The sequence below is a fragment of the Mirounga leonina genome, unplaced genomic scaffold (genome assembly GCF_011800145.1).
Source record: "Mirounga leonina isolate KUSES-001 unplaced genomic scaffold, KU_Mleo_1.0 Mir_118, whole genome shotgun sequence".
Lineage (NCBI taxonomy): Eukaryota > Metazoa > Chordata > Mammalia > Carnivora > Phocidae > Mirounga > Mirounga leonina.
The window spans coordinates 6,490,705-6,504,162 of NW_023270277.1; the positions used below are offsets into that span (position 1 = coordinate 6,490,705).

Consider the following 13,458-nt stretch of genomic DNA (forward strand, 5'->3'; position numbering starts at 1 on the left):
TTCCCCACTCTGATTTAGGAGCCGTCACACCCCAACCTAGACTGACCCCCTGTTCCTGACCCCTGGCTCTGCCACTTCCCCAGTTGCCCACCTTCATCCACACTTCACTTCCTGTCCCTTCACTGCATCAGGGTTCTGCTCTGTGGTTTGGCCATGCCTACTTGCCTTATTTCTTAGGTCTTTCCAGGCACTTGATAACTGTGACCAGTAATCCAGACAACGGGCTTGCAGGGCAGGTGGTAATATATAATACCACGTGCCCACATTTACAACTTAAGTCCAAGAGAGGAGGAAAGTGTACTTGCTGGAGCCCACTCAGTAGTGTCAGGGCCAGGATTTGAACCCTGGTCTGTTCCACTGCAAGCCTGTTCTCTTTAGCCAGATTATAGGACTTTAATAATACCTTGTATCAGACAGAATCTTCTTTAAAAAATATCCAGAAATAATGGGGAATGTGTGGTAATGAGATTTGAAAACACTGTTCTTAGACCATGGCTTAGTGCTTGCTTAGCAAAGCCCCCAGCTCCTGGTTGTGTCCATGTGAGTGGACACACCTGTCATAGCCCAAGAAGGTACTTGGACGTATGTGGGACATACTTGGACGTTACAGCTCTCCCTTGGTAGAGAAACTTCAAGCATCCAGGGGTGACTCCTTGGTGATCCATTTATTACAAGAATTGTCTGAATACAGACTTTCTAAGAGGTAGACAAAGTGTGTAAGTTTGTTGTTGTTTTTTAGATTATTTATTTACTTATTAGAGCGTGAGCACACGCATGAGCAGGGGGAGGGGCAGAAGGAGAGGGAGAAGCAGACTCCCCGCTGAGCAGAGAGCCCAACATGGGGCTCGATCCCAGAACCCCGGGATCATGACCTGAGCTGAAGGCAGATGCTTAACCGACTGAACCACCCAGGCACCCCTAAAGTGTGTAAGTTTTTATGATGTTCTAGGGTCTTAGGGAGCTCAGGGATACTTCTGATGTAATGAGTAGATCTTTATATGTATAACATATGCAACATCATCACTCTTTTTTCCCCTGTTCCTGAAAATTTCACATATTAAGTCTACTGCTCATCTGGGCATTCTCTGTCTTGGCAGGACCCAATGCCTAACACTTCATATGGCCACATAAACTTTAGGGTCATGAATGGTTCCTGGGGTCTGAGAACTTGCCTGGATGTCACAGGATAGAGGATATGTGCTTATTGAAAGAACCTTAGGAGAGCCTTCTGAAGGTCCATAAAATGCCTACTTAACCTATGTGCTTCAGACATAGGGACAGTCTCCACATTGTGAGGCTCACTCAGTCAAGTCCTGGGCATCCTTGGCTTTTCTAAGAAGTGCAGAGTGTGATGGAGAGTCTCCGAGAGTCAGGGTAACGTGGATACCCCAGCCCCCAGCCAGTCGCCTCTCTGTGTTAGATTCTTCTTTTTCCCAGAAGTAAAGGCTCTTTTCTCTTGGATTGTATTCCATTGAGTTGCAGTCTTGGTTATGTGAAAAGGCAAACTTCATTTGTCACCCCTTCACCTGATGAGGTATTGTATAAAATACCTCTATGAACAGGTGAAGAAAGGCTGTTTTTGTTGGATCACTTAGAAGTCACCTTGAAGATGCTGAAATAATTAGTTCTAAAGCAGATTCAATTTTATGTCAAATAGAATATATTCCTCTTATTTACACATTTTACATTGTACAGCTTCAGATTTGCCTCCACTTTTTAATTGATTCAAGAAATGTCTGGTCTAAAGAATAAAACCATAATTTCTTCCTTAAAGTCTGGCAAAGGGTCTGATTCTGTTGAAAAGAAGAATGCCCTTTTTCCTGTTCATAAGGCCTGTGAGCATTCTGATTAATATGCTCGGCGTGAACACATTCGCAGTGTTGTCACATGATCCCACCACTTACTTTGTGCAGGGTTTTTTTTCCTCCCTAAATCAATAGTCGTATTTCTTGGTTGTGCAGTTTAGTCTTTTGACAGGTTTATTTTTAGTCTTTCACAGGGATTCGTATAGGTGAACAGCACTTCTCTGTTTCTCCTCCACTGCATTTATTCCCAATGATGCATAAAGCTGGGTTTGCTCTAGATTTCTAGTGCTAATATTCTCCCCTTCTGAGAGAGTGTGGAAATTGGCACCATCCTCACCTGATGAGTGAGTTGTTTGCCCGTCTGGAGGCAGGAGTGCTGCGTGAACTCTCTGTGAAGAATGAGGATGTTTCTCCTATTTTGGGGTCTATTTGTCTAGGCTCTGTTGTCAATTCAGTGATGGGATGCCTGAGCACGTTATTTGATTTCTCAGATCAAGATTTTCTTTTGATTTTCCTTATTTGCAGAGTAGTCCCATATATATCTCACAATTAAAAAGTCAGTGCTAAAAACAAAACAAAACAAAACGCCTGTGCTAGACAGATCATGTTCATGGAATGGAGGATTTAATACTATTCAGGTGGCCACAGCCCCCTTACTGATCTGCAGGTTCAGTGCCATCCCTATCAAATTCCCCCCTTCCTTTTTGCAGAAATTGACAAGCTGATTCTAAAACTCATAAGGAAATGCAGGGGACCCAGAATAGTCAAAACAGCCTTGAAAAAGAACACAAGTTGGAGGACTCACACTTCCTGATTTCAAGATTCACCACTAAGCTATAATAATCAAGACAGTGTGGTACTGCTGCAAGGTTAGGCTTACTGATCAGTGAAACAGAATTGAGAGTCCAGAAATAAACCCTTATACATATGGCCAATTGTTTTTTCAACATGGGTGCTAAGACAATTCAGTGAGGAAAGAATAGTCTTTTCAACAAGTGTTGCTGGGACAACTGGATAGCCATAAGCAAAGGAATGAATTTGGACCCCTACCTCACACCATAACCAAAAATTAACTCAAAATGGATCAGAAACCTAAGTCTAAGAGCTGAAACTCGGATTCTTAGAAGAAAACATAGGTATAACTTCATGATCTTGGAGTAAGCCAGGGTTTCTTAGATGTGACATCTAAAGTATAAATGACAAAAGAAGCAATAGATAAATTTCATCAAAATTTAAAATGTTATGCTTCAAAAACCTTTAAAACTGTCAAGAAGTGAGGTGGCTAGCTGTTGCCTTCAGATGAAGTCGGTAACTCTGACTCAGGTCTGTCTGTCCCTTCTACCACTTGGCCCACTTTGTCTGAGCTACACTAGCTGTCCTGATATCCACAGAGGATGACCACAGCCACCACTTTCCTCTCCATGCATCTGTGTGTTACTCTCCCTTTATTCTCCATCTCTGCTTGCTTTCGTCTCGAAAACTCCGTCCCTCCAGACTCCTGTGGCTTCCCCGACTTGGCCCTTCACTTCTAGAGTACTTGTGTACTTGGTCCGGATCACTTTGACTTCTTCATCAGGCAGTGCCTAGTTTCCCCAAGGATGGTGGAGATGAGACTGTGTCTTGGGACATCTTCTGGTGAGGGCACATGGAAGGAGCATCGAGGGGGAGGTTGGAATTCCCTTCCATTCTCCTCTCTGGCCCTAACAGGCTCTGCATCTTAACCAAATCACGTATTTTCATCGTGTTTCTATTTCCTCCATTATGAAATGGAGCAGTTGGGAGCTTCTCAATAAACAGTTGGCCTGTGAACTCTGTTCATGTTTTGCTCCCCCGTTTCCTACGTCTGCCAGAATTTCCAGTTCTAGTATGGACGGTTCCTTTCCACGCTCGGCTCAGGGCTTCTGATACCATCTGTTCAATAGTTGAGCGCCCACTGGATGCCTGGGGTAGCTGAAGACCGGAGTTTCCAACTGTGGCAGATTCTCTGCTGACCAAGTGCACAGTCTGCCCTGAGGCTGAGGCGGTTAGGTTCAGTGCTTCGGCCCCTTTGCTGGGTTGATGGATCAGGAGGGGAATATTGTTCAACACCTGTTATGTACCGGGTGTTCACACGTGTTCTCTTACTCAGACCTTACTATATTTATCATTTTACTGGGTATTGTTTTCCTATTTTCCAAGGAAGAAACTGAGGCAGGGAGCGTAAGTGACTTGCCTACAAGTAAGAGGTGGAACATTGGGGATTTTTCTTGCTTAAAAGTGCTGCCTTTTCTAACACATATGTTACCTTTCTTCTGAAAGCTGCTTTTGCCACACCAGGAGCTTCTTGCCATTATCAGGGACTTAAGGCTCATAATTAAGTAAAATCTGTAACTTCCAAATAGCTCATTCTCCATCAGCTAGTTGGGGGATGCTGGTTTGACATTTACTTCTCCAGCCTTGCAGGTGGCATTAGCGAATTCCTGGGTATGACTTTTATGCCCTTTTTTTTTTTTTTTTGGTGTGCTGATAGATGACATTTCTCTAATTTAAAAAAATGTAAGGATGGCTTTTTTAAAACTTGGAATCTGGACAGGATTAAAAGCAACTTCTCGACCATTTTTAGGATCCACAAATTCGCCAGAGTACAGCCTATAGTTTACATCAGCCTCAGGGAAACAAAGAGCACGGGACTGAGCGGAACGGCAATCTCTATAAGAAGAGCGACGGGTAAGTGGCCATGGGGCTGGAGGTGACGTGTGCGTGGGTCTCCTGCGCCCAAAATTGCTCAACTCTTTTCTTTCCCATTTATCTCTAAGGATCCGAAAAGTGTGGCAGAAAAGGAAATGTTCAGTTAAAAATGGTTTCCTGACCATATCCCACGGCACCGTAAGTATTCTCTTTTAATTCGGGGGCTGCTGCAGGGAGGTGAGTGGGGGATGCCAGCCACTGGGCACACTCTGGCCTTGACAACGCCTTTTAAAGACAACCGCCCCCCCACCTCAGCTAGGAGAGCGCATCTGGGGTCCTTCTCGATGTGGTGCACCTGTCCCCTGTTCACGCTGCTCCAGCTGGGGAGAGCCTTGTGTCGTTCACTGCCTGACTGGGTCGGCGGTCTTCATTTAGACGCCAGTGGCTTCCAGAAACAAACAGCCCACCACTTCCCAGCTGTCTTTGTCTCTGGAAATCGAATATCCTGCTTGGGAAGATGCCTACTTTTCCATTAGAGGGGAAGCGTTTCGGTGGTCAGTACACTGGGAATCCGAAATCCAAGAGAAGAGAGATTTCAGTCATGTATTGTAGAAATCTAACACACTGCGCCCAACCTTAATCAAGACCTTTTTCTGTCATCCTGTGTATAAGAGTCCTTGCAAGAAACGGAGGCCTCTGTGTGTAGCCTATTGAAAAACCAATCAATCTGAATAAAATGATTTACTAATCTATCTTCCAGACCAGGGATTTTAACCACAGTTACAAACACAGCCTTTCACACCGTGGTGCTCTCTCCCACGGTGGCTTAGGTGTATCATGCCTTACCTGGTATGACAGAATCTGATAAATACCACGTAGGCTGGTAGACATTTTTGAAAATGTCTAAAGGCTGAGTTGTTGCTATTTTGGGACTAATGAGAACACTGATGGTGGCCAGCATTTCTGTTCCCCAAGCAGAAGGCCTGGTACTATGTGCATACAAGCAGCCCCAGTCCTGTGAGTGCATGGGAGTAGAGATGACCCGGAGTCTTTGTCATTCCCCCCAACCCCCCTTTCCCACCAGTTCCCCTGGTGAAAGGCAGAGATGGGCAGGAGCACAGCTGTAGACAGGTAATAGCTCAACGTGAGTTCCAGAGAAACAGCTCTTCTCATGACTCATGCATAAGGAAACAGAGTAAAACCTCCCTTGAGCCTCGATTGTGTCCCACTAGGGGCCCCTTCGTTTTCACTGACTGCTTGGGGAAGAGAGAGAGACTGGGCCCTAGCATACGTTCAGTGTCTATAGGGATCTCTTGGGACCTTTGGCCTAGGAGATTGAATGTGTCTCTTGCCTGGGCAAATAGAGATCATTTCTCTTTTCTAAAATCCAGCCTTCACTGGCCTCCTTCATGGTCACAACATCACTCCCAGGGCTGTGCAGTTTGGATCCTGATGTGATGTTCTTTCCGTATAGACAAATGCCTGAGTGTTGGGGAGGAGTGCTATAGACTCAGGGAGGCTGATCTATCTAGTCACCATGCCTCTTTAAAATTAAGACCACAGACTGGATGATGGCCAGGTTCCATCCCTGCTCCAAACACCTGTGTTTCTGTGTTCTGCTTTCAAATTGTTTTCTACTCAGTTGTTTGTTTTAATTCAGGTTTATTGCCTCCATGCAGAAAATTTCACAGAGTAAGACTGAGTTTCATTCTGTGCCTCTTTACAGCTCTTAAGTCATTTGGTATATCTGCCTCATTAAAGCATTCTGCTAGACCCAGAGCCTCGGCTTAAGCCGGCGAGTGGTTCTCCCTCCGAGAGAGAAATGAAAACAGGCCTAGTAATCCTTTGCTCACAGTGTAAACTTGGGCTCACATCACTTCCATTACTTCTCCCTAGAAGATGCAGAGGCTCAGTTTCCTTTAAATGTTGATGGGTTGCTCCGGTTTTTGGCAGGTAGTAGTTATAGCTAGCTTTACTAGCGTGCTGACAGCTCACCTTGTCACGCAACTTGCATATTTAGTAAGTGCTTTGTGTTTAGGGGGATCCCCGTCTAGGGAATCTCTGTGCGCTCTCTGTGACTCACCGGGCCCTTCGCAGCCTGGGCTGGGTGCCGTGGGAGCAACCCTGCCTCTGGCCCTCTGCCTTGCCAGGAAGACCAGAGGGTTCCTAAAGCAGGGCCTATACACATACCAGAGAGCTGTCCTTTTCTCCTAATTCTGTGTGCATTCTGCTTGCTCTGGAAAGCAGAATCCGCCCCCCAACACACACACACACACACACACACACACGCCACTGCACTCAGTGTTCATGGGCAGTGATGTGAATTAACCTCTGCCGAGAAAGGGATTTGAGAGGTGCCTTTTTGTTTGATTTTGTTTGGATTTGGCTCCTTTGTAGCCAGCGTCTCCCTGAGTAGGCTAATTTATCATCGGGGGAAAAGGACAGTTGTTCACAAAGACCTGATTGAGTAAATGGGGATCTAAGAGCGGTAGCTGGCGCTCAGTGGAGAATCAGATCTTTACATTGTGGAATCACGGGGTGTATTTGTGCCATTTGGAAAACCAGTTTTTTCCCAGGAAGCTGGCAGCCTTTGGGAGAGGAGACTGTTGTGTCCTGTATTCTAGCAGAGGGACGGTGATAACATCCGGATGGATTCAGTGAAAGCTGTAGTTGGTATTCCCTGTTAGCCAAGGTTAATTGTGTTTTCTGGCACTGAGAAAAGTGATCCTTGGGACAAAATAACTAATTGAGTATCATCTTTGCCAAGTGCATCACTTTGCCACACTGCCAAAGACTGGAGACTTTTTAAACTGGAAGAAATGTCCCCTGGTTATTATGTAGTCTCATTTTTTTTAAATGATCATCAATCATGAAGAATACAGACTTCCTATTAAAGGCCTGAGAAATTGGAAAAAATAGAATGGCATTATTAAAATGAGAGGAGCTCTGATAATCAGTGCCTTGAGTCAAACACAAAATCTATAGATCTCTTTCCTGATCCTTCCTTTCTATTAAGGCAGAGCTTTTCAAATTAAGCTCTCAAAGAGCACTGGTATCTGATGCATTAGGTAGAACTGTTCTATAGCTGAATTCAGTGATGACACCATTTCTCTCAAATTGCAGCAGGGGAGAGAATTAAAAGGATAGAGTTTTCTCTATTTAAAAATTTTCTCCTGTAGATTTTTTCTTACAGCTTTTGTGTCAGCTACTCCTTAATCTGGATGGACAAATAGCAAACATTTATTAATGTAAAACATACAAGCTGACATCTTCAGCAGTATCAGCTGTTCTGAGTTTTGGGGACCTACTCTGACAGCTGTTACTTTGAACATGTAGCCACATTTGTGCCTTCAGAATTATTCCTACTTCAAATAGAGGCCCTGAATATTTTCCCATGTCTTGTGCTGTTTGTACATGTGAAGGACAGTCTGTCTTTGAGGGTAGCTGTCTTGGTAAGAATGAGCAGCTTTCCCCATGGCACAGGGAAGATGGAAGGATACAAGTTAGAGGGTGGTTTTAATTCAGTTGTGCTTTTTTGTGGCACTGAAAGGTATGCACAGATATGTCCAGGTCCGTGCCTCTGCTTTCCATGGAAATCCATGCGCTGCAGTTAAGAGCTTGTGCTCTGAGCCCAGGCTGCCCTTGGCTCAAATGTTGCTTCACTGCCCCCAAGCTCTGTAAGATTCATCACGTTACTTAGTCTATCTGGGCCAGTCCCTCTGTCTATAAAACTGGAGCAGTTCCTACCTCAAAGGTCAGTTAAGGAAAATTAAATGAGTTATTTTATTAAAAATTCTTAGAACAGTAGTACCTGCCTCCTGTAGGCAAATCATAATAATGATGATGATGGTTTTTAATTGCTGAGTAAATGTAGCTACTCTTACTATTCAGAATTATCTTCTTGTGCATGAAAGTGTTTTTTTTTTTTTTTTTTAAGATTTTATTTATTTATTTGAGACAGAGAGAATGAGAGACAGAGAGCATGAGAGGGAGGAGGGTCAGAGGGAGAAGCAGACTCCCTGCCGAGCAGGGAGCCCGCGTGGGGCTCGATCCTGGGACTCCAGGATCATGACCTGAGCCGAAGGCAGTCGCTTAACCAGCTGAGCCACCCAGGCGCCCCATCAAAGTGTTTCTGTGTACACCAGCCCCTCTTACTGCTCCTGTGCCTGAGATCCAGTGGACACCAGCAGTTTGGAAATAGGCCAGGAACATCCCCTAGATGCATATATGTAGTTGTGTGATCACAGGAGGTGACAGGTAGACAACTACTTTATGCGGTCAAGTATGTGGTTGCATCGTGGTGTGGTCAACCACTTGGCGCTGTAGAAATATATTATTTGGTGGACTGGTTCCTAGATGAGCCAGGTAATTTTGTTGGTAAAGATCCAAAATTGGATTGATGGTACTTTCACTTGGAATTGTCAAGGTTTGCAAGATTGGATAGAGCTTGAAGTCTTTTAATACTGATTTCTGACGATTGAAGGATTCTGTTAGGCATCTACGACTGTGGAGAATATCCAGTGAATTTCATATGAGAGATGAGCCCAGCATGGCTACAGACCGGGAGAGTCTGGTCCACCCTTTTTATCCAACTTCTGTTTTTACCCCACCTTCCTTTTATCAAACCCAAACTTCACACTGCAAGGATCCATCCTATTTGAATGGAGACTATGCTCCCTTACCCCTACCCTGAGTTTAGTGGAAAGGAGTTTATAAATGAATGAAGGTCTCACAGGTCTGCCCAGGTGTGGATGCTCATGTGTGTGTTTCTCAATGAATGCCAAATCCAAGCTTTCACAACCTGTAAATGTGGCTGGTGGCCACAGGTAGGGTGAATAAAAGGTTGACGTATACGGCATTTTATTTGATCTTTTCCTTGTGCAGCTTGGGAGGTGGGTAAGATAAGCCCATTCATATTTGGAGATTTCTCCAAGATTTCTGAGAGACATTTTACCATTGATATTTTTTTTTCCCCTAAAATTATCTTATCCTTTGATCTTTGCCCTTTTTTGGACTAATTATGGTGGTTTTTGAAATGGTAATAAAATACCCATTTTGACATCTGTCTGACAAAAATGTATTATGATCTTTTGTTGCCACTGTGTTGGGAGGGATTCGGGGTACTTATGTGAATGAGATGGGTTTTGTTAAAACTTAAGTGACAAATGGTTAGCATTTAGGATTATCAATCTGTTACCTGTTGTGACTTCAAAAAGTAGGGAAAATAATTTCTCTGTCATTTTTGTGCTATGAGATTTCTTTCCTTGGAAGTGAGTGTTTACACTCAGGAAAACACTTCTAAGATCACCAGAAATTGAGCTTGGTGCCTAAGTCACCCAGCCAACCATCTGTGTCATCAGTAGGAATTGGGACAGATGTCTCAGAGCATTAGCCGTGGAGCATTTTGATCTCAGGGAGCCCACGCCCATCGGCCTCACAGCAAGCATCACTTGCGCCCTGGCTGGGTAGGTGTGGGGCCACCAAGTGTCCCTCACAGGAAGTGGCAACTGCCTTCCAGGGAGCTGAGATTTAAGGACATGCTGTGTTGTGCCTGCCTACATAAAATCTGCCTTCTGCAAGCCATCTTTGCAAACTAGTGGAAATCCTGTTCTTGCTGTATTTTTTTTAAAAGATTTTATTTATTTCAGAGAAAGAGAATGGGAGCAGGGGAAGGGGCAGAGGGACAAGCAGACTCCCGGCTGGGTGCAGAGCTGGACACAGGGCTCAATCCCAGGACTCTGAGATCATGACCTGAGCTGAAGGTGGACACTTAACAGACTGAGCCCCCCAGGCGCCCCATGTTCTTGCTGTATTTTAATGAGAAATGATACCATATGATTTTCTCCTCCTTCCCACACATCTCCCTATTTCTCTGTTTTTAAACAGGCAAACCGGCCTCCGGCAAAGCTCAACCTATTAACCTGCCAAGTGAAGACCAACCCCGAGGAGAAAAAGTGTTTTGACCTTATTTCACGTAAGTTTATTTCTCCACTAGAGAAATGATTTTCAGCTCTCTGCTGGGGCGTCAATCCCATTTCAAAAAATTGATTGTCAAGGAGAAATGCCTTCACATGACATACATGCTTCCTCTTTCCACTCATAACTGTTTGTTTGCCAGTCCCTCCAGTTTAGGAACTGACGCTGAGGGCGGCCCTGCTCTCCTCATGGGCCCCCGTAAACAAGGAGATTAGACTAGATCAGCCCCTTGAGCCTAAAATCTCCTCACTTAACTATAAAGAAGGACGATTCTGTGTTGTCAGAGCTTCCATGGTTTGGGTGATGTTAGAAATGCTGCACCCCTAACATGGTAAGGTCTTCAGAGCCCTGGAAGCATTCATTTTTGAAATTGTTTTGTCTTCCCCACCACAGAATTTGTCTTTTTGCTTCGGTATGCTTTTCTTTTTTGTGGTGTACACAAAAGAATCACCACAGAACCATCTGTTGTGATGAGTGTCTACTCAGCGTCCCTAAGAAAGGAAAGGACTAGTGTGTCTTGAAACAAGATTGGCCTTTGTTCATGGCACTTTTAGGTGGCAGGGTTACAGTTTGGGGGGAGGAAGGAGCCAGATCCCCTTTCAAAGGGGGTCACAACGGGTTTAGGCACAAGAATTGTGTTTATAGAGGAAAAGTCTAGAACGTGCATTTTAGGAAGGTGCTCTTAGGAAGGTGAGCACAGTCTTAATTGCCTCAGTATCCAGAGCATGACGTGGCTAGTTTTTAAGATGTCTGTTGGATTATATTACTGAGGGCTAAGAAGTTATTTCTTATATGATTTATTGCTCACAGCAAGCTTAGGAGGTAATTATTACCACCTCCACTTCTCTGGATGATGAGACGGAGGCCCATGGCCATTCATCCTTGTACCCTGTTGTCCCCGTTGTAATGCGCACTGTACTAAGTTGGAGGAGAGCCTTGAGCAGTGTGATGTGTGTGAAGGGTTTGGGCATTGTTCTGTCCTTCAGATTCTAGACTAATTTGTAATATTGACTTTATCCTGCTTTAAACCCCATGTCCTTCCTAAGTCTTGTGAGGGCCACAGATGTGTCTACCCCTCTGTACTCTCAGATCCTTCATTCACACGAGACAGTGTAAACGTGCAGGACTGACCGTAGTTTACAGTGGGATCGAGGGGCGCCTGCGTGGCTCAGTGGGTTGAGCATCTGACTTGATTTTGGCTCAGGTCCTGATCCCAGGGTCATGAGATCAAGCCTCGTGTCAGGCTCCACACTCAGTGGGGAGTCTGCTCGAGATTCTGTCTCTCCCTCTCTCCCTGTACCCCCTGAGCTCTCCCTCTAAAATAAATAAATAAATCTTTTTAAAAAAATAATAACATGGGATCGCTCCTGGGGTTACCTGCCTTCAGAGAGCAATAGAGTTTTATGTAAAGGGAGAGACCTTGTTGGTATAAGCTGATGTCAGCAAGTGGCTGGGGACCACTCGGAGGCTTTAGGCCATCCTTTTTCTGAAGCAATAACCCATGATAAGCAGTGTGTCACCCTTCAAGACCTGATGGGCTCTTAGTAGTTAACAGAGCTTGCCCGAGCTGCGCGCACACGGGGAGGCAGAGGTGAACATCCCTCTACTTGCCCTGTTCCCTCCAGCACCCCTGCGGGGGCCCCGTGAGATGCACAGAGGCATTTACTTCATACTTGTAAACAACCCCGAAGCACTCCCCAACCTACACATTTGTAACTACTGGTCAGGCACCAAGGAGGGTCAGTAGATGGTAAGTGTGCCCTGCTCCCTACCAAGCGTGAATTATTGCATTCCCTGGACGTGTGGGAAGGCGGGCCTGTGTAAATCTGGTTTCGTGTGAATGCTCTGGCAAGCCGGCATTTCCCAAGATTCCATCAGTATCTTTGCTCTACTATCTAATGCATAATAAACATCTTTGGGCAAGGGCTTCCTGCCTCTGATACCCAGAAGGGCTTCCCGAATTCGGTTTGAGGCACTTTTGTAAATTTGCCAGAGTCCATTGTCATTCTTTGAAAAATGCTTCTTTCTTCTTCTTCCCACCGTCCTTTAGTGGGTAGAGTGAATCCCAATCCTACGAATTTTTCATCCTAGTTTTCAAAAGGTGTTACTCTCCTAGGAGTAGTTGTGGTGAAAATGCTTTGTCGAAGCGGTATGTGGGTTTAGTTGTCACAGAGAAGCCTGAAAACCGGCCAGGAGTCCTCCAGGGAGACGCTGCCAAGTGGTGAAGCCTTGATTTGTCGAGCATCCCGAGAAGGTTGGGGCTTGGGGTCATGTCTGATCGTGCCTGAGTCGGGACACGAGGCTGTCGCCCTCTCTGTTCCTCCCCCACCTGCTAGCCAGGCTACTGGGACACATAGCTCGAAGATGCGTTTGAGCTCTTCAAACATTTGGGTGGTTGGAGAAATAAAAGTCAAGCTGCACGATCATGGGCAGTGAGGAAGATACTTCAGCTGTGGGTGTCTCAGGCCCCCAGAGTCACCCTCCTCCTGGGAAGCCATCCTGAAATGGCTCAGGCAGCCCGGAAGAGTAAGAGACTGACAGCTGGCTTCCGTTGGTTCCCTGCAGGGCCCTCCGTTACCATTCTTTCCCCCAGCAGGCATTCCCCACTCGGAGCCAGCTGTAAATGGGCCTGGGCTCCTCAAGGAGGGCGTTTCTGTGGCAAGGCCAGGCCTTCAGGAGTTCGTCCAGCTCCGTTGCCCTCAGATTGACCCCCACCCTTTGCAAACTCAAGTCCTGCACCACTGTCCTCAATCACACCGTCACCCTTGGCAGGATGGAAGGTGCAAGAGAATTTGCAGGTGACCTAGGTCAGCGGCAGCCTGAATAAGATGGACCAGGAGCCAGGGTCTTTCCAGGTCCACACACTGGGGCTGTGGCCAGCTGGAGCCGGAGCCTCACGTAGAGAGGCAGCCCTTCCCAGCCCCCAGCTACCATCTTCTCTTGCTTTTTCTTCTCTCAGAGCTGAAGCTGCTAGAAACTGCTCTTGAGTTTATATATAAGCATCTCGAAA

The 13,458-nt window shown here is 45.6% G+C and overlaps 1 protein-coding gene across 1 annotated transcript in view; it reads left to right on the forward strand.

The window, feature by feature from the left end:
• LOC118007326 (arf-GAP with SH3 domain, ANK repeat and PH domain-containing protein 2) overlaps positions 1–13,458 on the forward strand; it is a 121,373-nt gene that overhangs the window by 68,502 nt on the left and 39,413 nt on the right. Inside the window, exons 11-13 of the mRNA XM_035000345.1 lie at positions 4,408–4,511; positions 4,601–4,670; positions 10,359–10,446. Of these exons, the coding sequence (XP_034856236.1) occupies positions 4,408–4,511; positions 4,601–4,670; positions 10,359–10,446 (262 nt within the window). The remainder of the gene's footprint in view (positions 1–4,407; positions 4,512–4,600; positions 4,671–10,358; positions 10,447–13,458) is intronic.